Source organism: Oncorhynchus gorbuscha, linkage group LG20, assembly GCF_021184085.1.
Source record: "Oncorhynchus gorbuscha isolate QuinsamMale2020 ecotype Even-year linkage group LG20, OgorEven_v1.0, whole genome shotgun sequence".
In the NCBI taxonomy this organism is placed as follows: domain Eukaryota; kingdom Metazoa; phylum Chordata; class Actinopteri; order Salmoniformes; family Salmonidae; genus Oncorhynchus; species Oncorhynchus gorbuscha.
Window position 1 is genome coordinate 21297157 of NC_060192.1, and position 8330 is coordinate 21305486.

The following is an 8330-nucleotide window of genomic DNA, read 5'->3' on the forward strand; positions in this document are numbered from 1 at the left end:
TTATTCTAATATCAATCAGATCAGCTCTGAAAAATATATGATGTGAAAAGACCAATTGGTGGAAAAAATATCGGAATTGGGCTTCCTATCTAAACTCCTCCTATATGTCTATTTTTTGTGACATTGAAATTGTTGCTCCTCAAAACACAAAATGAATGAATCAATCGACCAAACAATAAATTGAAATTTAGCACCACAATAACAACCTAATTATTCTACAAAAACAACCAGTCAACTATGAGGACATTAGGCTACTAGAAAGCTTTGGTGGTATGAGGGAAAAAAAGGGAAAAAAATGTCCCAGGAAACACAAAACACAATAGTCCAGGTAGACTGTTATGTTCACGGATAGGCTTGTCCTGGGAGTATGTTAAGTTTTCAAACCTTTTGAGAGCACAATAACAAATGAAGAGTTTCATTCCAAAAGGCTATATCCCACAATTTTTCACATTTATGTTTTTTTTTCACCAGAAATGATTGCTTATTGGCATGTTCATGCGTGTGTAAAGTATGACTGTTTTCAGGTTTTTCATTCATAGATTTTAGCCGTGTATTAAAATGAGTATTTTTGCAAAACGCTATACACTAAGTGTACAAAACATTAGGAACACCTGCTCTTTCCATGACATAGACTGACCAGGTGAAAGCTATGATTGGTGTTCCTTGTAAATCTACTTCAATCATTGTCGATGAAGGGGAGGAGACCGCTTAAATAAGAAGAGAAAAGATTTAAGTGCCTTTTGAACAGGGTATGGTAGAAGACGCCAGGCGCAACAGTTTGAGTGTGTCAAGAACTGTAATGCTGCTGGGTTCTTTACGTCAGTAGTTTCCCATGTGTATCAAGAATCGTCCACCACCACCACCCAAATGACATCCAGTCAACTTGATACAACTGTGGGAAGCATTGGAGTCAACATGGGCCAGCATCCCTGTGAAACACTTTCGACTCCTTGTCGAGTCCATGCCCCAACGAATTGAAGCTGTTCTGAGGGCAAAAGGGGGTGCAACTCAATATCAGGAAGTTGTTCCTAATGTTTTGTACGCTCAGTGGATATCCATTGCTTAGCTTGAATGGAATATTTGTATACTGTATATTTGACTGTGATATTTGGTTGCCTCACCTAGCTATCTTAAAATGAATGCACTAATTAAGTCGCACTGGATAAGAGCATCTGCTAAATGACAAAAATGTCACATTTAAATGTTACATACAGATCTCATATATATATATATGTTATTTATGTAGTTCTTTATATAAAAAATGGTTATTTGTTACATTTGACTGTGTGAAACCTAGCAGTACTACTTATTTCTCTGAGACTAGCTAGTTTTCTATCCAATTAGCAGCAGGTGTTCATGCAAATATAAAAACATTTGCATGAAAACAACATGCGCGTTTTCCGTCCTTAGATGTGTTTCCATTAGATTGACTTGATAAAAGGCTGTGTGTGATGACGTAATGCACATAGAAAGGACTTTTGCGGTTAAATTTCCATGCACCGAATAGAAAATACCCTTAAATGTGCGTGTATCTTGTCTCGTATCAAACTCTCTGGGCATCTAAACAAAAGTCAATCAGCTCAAAGATAAATTCCACTACTTTTCCACATTACTGAATTCAGCATAATAATCCCTTATCTGTTAATGTCTTTAATCCTGCTGGACCAAGTGACCAGTACAGAGATTCTGCTGCGTTGAGATCGCTCTATCACTAGCCCCTGTCCTGCTCCACCAACATTTATTTCATCCAATGACATGCAAAATCACCAACATGTACACCCATATTGATGTTGAGTGAAATTATCACCCCAGTTCAATCCCATGCCTGTCATCTGACTGCTGAGTTAATGCCTGGGTCAAGATGTATTGCAAAAGGAAATGGAAACATGGCATTATAATGGGAAAGATGGGTTAATTGTGGGCGTTGGAGGGAGATCACAATGAATGCTGGATTGGCCACTATGGGTGAAAATCCAGCACTTGCAAAACGAGGAAATAAGGAATATACACAGTGTACAAAACATTAGGAACACCTTCCTAATATTGAGTTGCACCTCCTTTTGCCCTCAGAGCAGCCTCAATTCGTTGGGTACTACAAAGTGTTGAAAGCATTCGATAGGGATGCTGCTCTTGACACACTCAAACCGGTGCGCCTGGCACTTTCTACCATGTCCCGTTCAAAGGCACTTCAATATTTACAGAGGGTGAATACATACACAATCCATGTCTCAATTGTCTCAAGGCTTAAAAGACCTTCTTTAACCCGTCGCCTCCCCTTCATCTACACTGATTGAAGTGGATTTAAGAGGTGACTTCAATAAGCGATCATAACTTTCACCTGGATTCGCCTGGTCAGTCTGTGTCATGGAATGACCAGGTGTTCCTAATGTTTGGTACACTCAATGTATGTATAATTCTTGAACTACATGCACCGTACAAGTGAGTGGAAATAGCTGTAAGTAGCAGTAGAGTTATTGTTGTCTGTTTGTTTACTCCAATCAACATAGGGATGGTAAAAAAATAATAAGTATAAATAAAAAATAATGTGTATTAGGAATTATGCAGACAATTAAATTGATAGAACCCACAATATATCTACAATATTATAACGTACTCACACACTGCCCATTACAGAGTTAGCACATGTTGCTGCCTGATTTATGACCCAGGTGAAAATTAGCCTTTGTTTTATGTAAAAAACAATTACCTCTATGGTTTGATGGTTTCCCTCATAACTTACGTTATGACTACCAATGATTCTGTGTCAGTGGAGCTGGTGTTTGAAGTAGATGGTGTTATGCATCAGGAGTCAAATCGACAGACAGATTCAGTAATGTTATTTTGATGAAAAGGAAATCGAAAATGGTGTGTTTATTGAAGCGGGACCTCTGGTGGTATTTAATGATGTGTGAAGTGAAGAAATCTTTACAGAGCACCTCTCTCTCGGGGAAGAAGATATTTGGCACGTTAATGCATTTTTACAGCACACCCATCATGTTATTGTTGTTTTTTGCTGTCTTGTGGTTTTATTTAGGATTACTATAAATCAGTTTTATATACTGGTATGTGATGGATGCCTGGCATATGGTTGTAAAACTAGATGAATGCTTACTCAGTCTCAGTCTTATTCAGTCTTATTTGCAGCAGTGATTATTCACTGGGCATGAACTGGTTGACTATTCACTGGGCATGAACTGGTTGACTATTCACTGGGCATGAACTGGTTGACTATTCACTGGGCATGAACTGGTTGACTATTCACTGGGCATGAACTGGTTGACTATTCACTGGGCATGAACTGGTTGACTATTCACTGGGCATGAACTGGTTGACTATTCACTGGGCATGAACTGGTTGACTATTCACTGGGCATGAACTGGTTGACTATTCAATGGGCATGAACTGGTTGACTATTCACTGGACATGAACTGGTTGACTATTCACTGGACATGAACTGGTTGAATCATGGAACGTTGTTCCAATGTAACTTGTCAACGTATTGTGACGTATTTTCCACGTAGATTCCACATCACAATGCGGTGAAAAATGACATTGAAACAACTTGGACTCAACCAGTTTGTGTCACTGGACCTGGTTGACTATTCACTGGACATGAACTGGTTGAATTGAGGCCTCCATTCAGAAAAATGACCAGACCAACCAGGAAGTCCTGCAATATACTGCGCTTGACATTTAAATGTAATTTCCGATTGAGCTGACATTTGCAGTGTTTACCGTGAATGCAGTCTGATGCCGATTCTGATTGAATCCCACCTTAGTTTCTGCCATTCCGTGAAAAAGGGATGGAGCCTGGGAGGATGTCTTTTTTTTATTAACTGCTCTCTTTTTCCTGTGTTTTTAGTGGGACTTTTGCTTAATAAAATCATCCCTCCAGCAAGTTTCTACCATCTCAGTCCCATGGAGGAAGAGACAGCATAAACATATTGGATCTTGTTATCACCCAGAAAGCCCTGCAGCCAAACTCCACAGACAAATGGCACAACAATCAGTGGCAGTGCTGAAGATTTACTATCCTGACCTGTCAGTATTTTTTTATGTCTCTGCCAAGGACATGTGATTTGTGCACGCATTGGCAAGGGCTCCTGCCTCCTGGCATCAAAGATCTGTGATTGATGAGGTAGCAACTTTTGCAGTCTTGAGTCACACAAAGGGGAGTTACAAATAGTGGACTCCCAACTCCTGAGCTGAAGTTTGCAAAGCTGGCTTCTGATTTAACAGAACATTGCAGTCAATCCCAAAAACATTCAACTAATGAATTAACCATAAACAAAGCCAAAATGGTTCCCTCGGGTGAGAACATAACTTTGCCCGTGTCAGAGAACTGTCCCAACTGCAGCTCCTCTTCCTATGCTGATATGGATAACACTAAGGCTGTGACCCTGGGTCTGGTGCTGGGAGTGTTTGTCATCTTCGGGGTTCTAGGTAACATCCTGGTCATTCTGTCTGTGGTGTGCCACCGCCACCTGCGCTCTGTCACACACTACTTCATCGCCAACCTGGCAGCAGCCGACCTGCTCCTGAGCTCCACTGTGCTGCCCTTCTCTGCCACTTCGGAGGTCCTGGGGCGCTGGGTGTTTGGCCGGCCATTCTGCAGTGCTTGGGCTGCCTTGGATGTCCTCTGCTGCACTGCCTCTATCCTCAGTCTGTGTGTCATCTCTGTGGACCGCTACCTTGCTGTCAGCTACCCGCTGCGCTACCCGGCCATGGCCACTGGGCGGCGCGGCCTGGTCGCAGTGACAGCTCTCTGGGGCCTCTCAGCAGCCATATCCGTGGGTCCGCTCTTCGGCTGGAAGGAGCCCGACCCAGAGGACGAGACTGAGTGCCGGATCACAGAGGAACCGGGTTATGCTATTTTCTCGGCCCTGGGGTCGTTCTATGTGCCACTGGCTGTCATTCTGGCCATGTACTGCAGGGTGTATGTGGTGGCCAAGCAGAAGTCCCGGGACCTGAGGGAGGGCAGGAAGAGTGAGGGGGGGATGGTCACGAAGGAAGAGGGAGTGACACTGAGGATTCATCGTGGAAATGCCCCTGCTGTGACAGAGGGCCAGGAGGAGGAGGGAGAAAAGGGCACCATTCGGCGGAGACGCACCACCTTCGCCCTTATGCGCCTGCTGAAGTTTTCCCGGGAGAAGAAGGCAGCCAAGACACTGGGCATTGTGGTTGGCTGCTTCGTTCTCTGCTGGCTGCCCTTCTTCCTGGTTATGCCCATCGGTGGGTATCCCACAATGCCTTTCCTTGCTCTCTATGATATGTATGTGCTGCTGCATGCCTTTCGTTTGGAATTATTTGGAAATGAAAAAGAGTCGTTAATATGACTAGATGTTTGTCTAATCAACTGTCAAATAATAATATCAGAGGGAACAGCATCACTGAATGAATTTGCATTTTTCTCACAAAAATAATCCTTCTAACTGATTTCCCTTAGCAGCATATAAACCCACATTACTGGATAGAGAGTGATTGCCCCACACTGTGTCGTTTTCTAGTCAGGGAAAGCTTCCCTTCCAAAAAAATAAATAAATAAACCCCTCCACTCAACTCAATTGAACTTTAAAATGTAAATCTCCCCCTCTCAATGGAAAAGCGCTGTGACAAAATTGAATGGAAATGAATGTATTGATAGAGACTGAAAGACCGGGAATAAGCCACAGGGCCTATTTTCTGCTTTTCCGTTGTTTTAGTTCTGCCACAGCGCACCAAAAACAGTGTTGTAAGCAGAGTCGTAAGCAAAAGCAACCCTCTATTATACAAATTCAGCGACAAAATCGCTCTTGTTAAGCATGGCCGTGGGATGAGTCACTTATAACAAGTTCAGTCATTTGAAAGATATGACAGGGCACAAATGTTGCATTCTATAATATTTTGACCGATGGCAAAAAAATATGAATGATAGGAAGATTAAGAGGGGCTATATATGACCATATGACGCTACATGTCGCCTACAGTCAAAACCAACATTGCCTCAAAGCTGTCATCCACATCGTTAATAACCCCACATAATGTGATTCATGAGATGCAGTATACAGTACAGTATACAGTACAATCCCTAATATTCTTGATTAGGGATTAGAGAGACCTGTTATTCAAGATGAAAAATGGTGTTGAACTCACCTACTGTAGGTTAGCAGATTAGTAGAAGGCCTGCTGATGGCGTAAAACACTCATTCTTCTGAATCCTCCTCCTTTGGTCCAGGGAGGTGTATCTGAATGCATCCATACTGTGCATTTCTTATCCTACTTTAGAATGCATTTATACACCAGTCCAATATTAGAATAGTGTATTGATTTATTTGTGTTTTATTGTATACATAACAATGGAGTCTACGACCTTGGTTACCCCTGTCGAATGCTCGCTATACATGTCTGTTTTTTCTTTTAAAGTACATCAGGAATTAAATTACTGCCATGGAGAACAGAGCAAATGAAATGCCAGCGTTGGGTTATACTTCAGGGAAGAAATGAAATGAACAAAAACACTATTCATTATTTGATTCCTAAACCATTATGGACAACAAACATAAAGGGCATGATTTTGTGCTCAGTAAGCAGGCGCCCACAATCACCCTTCCTCTTTCCAAGGCAGCAAAGCATTACTGGAGTTTAGCATTTCACTATGAACAGCACAATATGTCATGCCGACTCTGAGCTGCCCCTGAGCTTCTCAGACAGGAATGAAAGAGTTGAATGTTTAAGACATTTAGAGACAAATCCAGGTATGTTGGCTTTACCAAAGTCTAACCTAGAAAGATAACTTACAAAGTGTTAAGTACACAGTGAACATCAGTATGTCTGCAATTGGAACTATAGTGAAATGGTGTGTGTTAATGTGTGAGCTATCTCTGCTCATCTTATTGTTGGTGTTAATACATACAGAGAATGGCCGATAGAACATGCCAATGATCAATGATTCATATAGACATTGTGAACTTCTGAATGTGTTTAAGTGACAGATCTGTGTGTGTGCTTTCTGTCTGTTCTTTCCACAGGCTCCATATTCCCATCGTACAGGCCACCTGACACCATCTTTAAGATCACCTTCTGGCTGGGCTACCTCAACAGCTGTATCAACCCCATTATCTATCCCTGCTTCAGCCAGGAGTTCAAGAGGGCATTCCTCAACGTTCTGCATGGACGCTGTCTCAGACAGGGGGGCAGGAGCTCCAAATCTTTGGGGTTTGCTTCTTCCTATGGTCCCAGTCCTGGTCCATCGTCTCTTATCAGATCCAAGCCTCCCCCTTCCTCCTCCAGCTTCTCCACCAAGCCTCGCCAAGCCCCCTCCTCAGCCTCTCTCTCCTTGGGCTGCTGTAGGACCTTCTCTGGCTCCTCTTCCTCAGTGGGTGTGCCAGGCCATACCCACATTGCTCGGGTCCAGAGTAAAAGCCTGCTGAAGGCGTGGTGCTTTGCAGCGGGGGAAAGACCGCCACCATTGGGTGCTCCTTGCCAAAGCCCTTCAGCCCTCGCTACATGTCAAGCCAAAGTCCATCGCCTCACCATGGGAGTGAAAGGGGAGGCAGTGTGACTGGGAGCACCAAAGGTTGCTGGATAGTAAAAAATCTCAAATTCTAGGAAAATATGTGATTGTAATTGGCGTGAAATTAAGTCATATCTATAGACTTGCTGGAGTCAGTCTAGCTATTAACATTAGACTGATGTCTGATGTGTCTTCAGGTTGCAGGGAATGGGAGATAGAACACGGCTCTCAAGGAGACAGTAACACACCTGGAGGTAGAGATGTACTGTACTGTATGTGCTGTGATGCAGTGTATAGATAGGAATCAAAATGAGGATACACAGTGTCGGTGTCAGAACAGAAATTGAATACAGAGTATTGAGTTAGTACAGAGATTGAATGAAAACATGTGCTTTCTGATCACTGAAGAGCAGAGGTGGAAAAATGACCCAATTGTCATACTTGAGTAAAAGTAAAGATAACTTTACTTCAGTCATTTTCTATTAAGGTAACAGTCACCTGAGTAAAATTCTACTTGAGTAAAAGTCTAAAAGTATTTGGTTTAAAATATACTTAAGGATCAAAAGTAAATGTAATTGTTAAAATATACTTAAGTATCAAAAGTAAAAGTATAAATAATTTCAAATTCCTTATATTAAGCCAACCAGACGGAACCATTTTCTTATTATTTATTCATTTATAGTTAGCCAACATTGTCTAATGTCAATATTTATGACATGCTTAACATCTGACGTGCAGTTTTCACAGTGCTTTGTACCGAACAATTTAACATGTGCTCAGTTCTTGTAAAGTGCAGTGCTGCTGGCATGTACAGTAGCTTGCGAAAGTATTCACCCCC

The 8330-nt window shown here is 42.1% G+C and overlaps 1 protein-coding gene across 1 annotated transcript; it reads left to right on the plus strand.

Moving 5' to 3' along the window:
- Nucleotides 1-4298: 4298 nt before the first annotated feature.
- On the plus strand, nt 4299-7540 carry LOC124006851 (alpha-1A adrenergic receptor-like). The gene is made up of 2 exons (XM_046317048.1): nt 4299-5232; nt 7008-7540. Exons 1-2 carry the CDS (start codon nt 4299-4301, stop codon nt 7538-7540), a joined length of 1467 nt encoding a protein of 488 aa, XP_046173004.1.
- The last annotated feature ends 790 nt before the right edge of the window (nt 7541-8330 follow it).

Coding starts and splice junctions, on each gene's coding strand:
- LOC124006851 (XM_046317048.1), top strand. CDS start 4,299: ATGGTTCCCTCGGGTGAGAACATAACTTTGCCCGTGTCAGAGAACTGT. Junction 5,233..7,007: donor CTTCCTGGTTATGCCCATCG/GTGGGTATCCCA, acceptor TTCTTTCCACAG/GCTCCATATTCCCATCGTAC.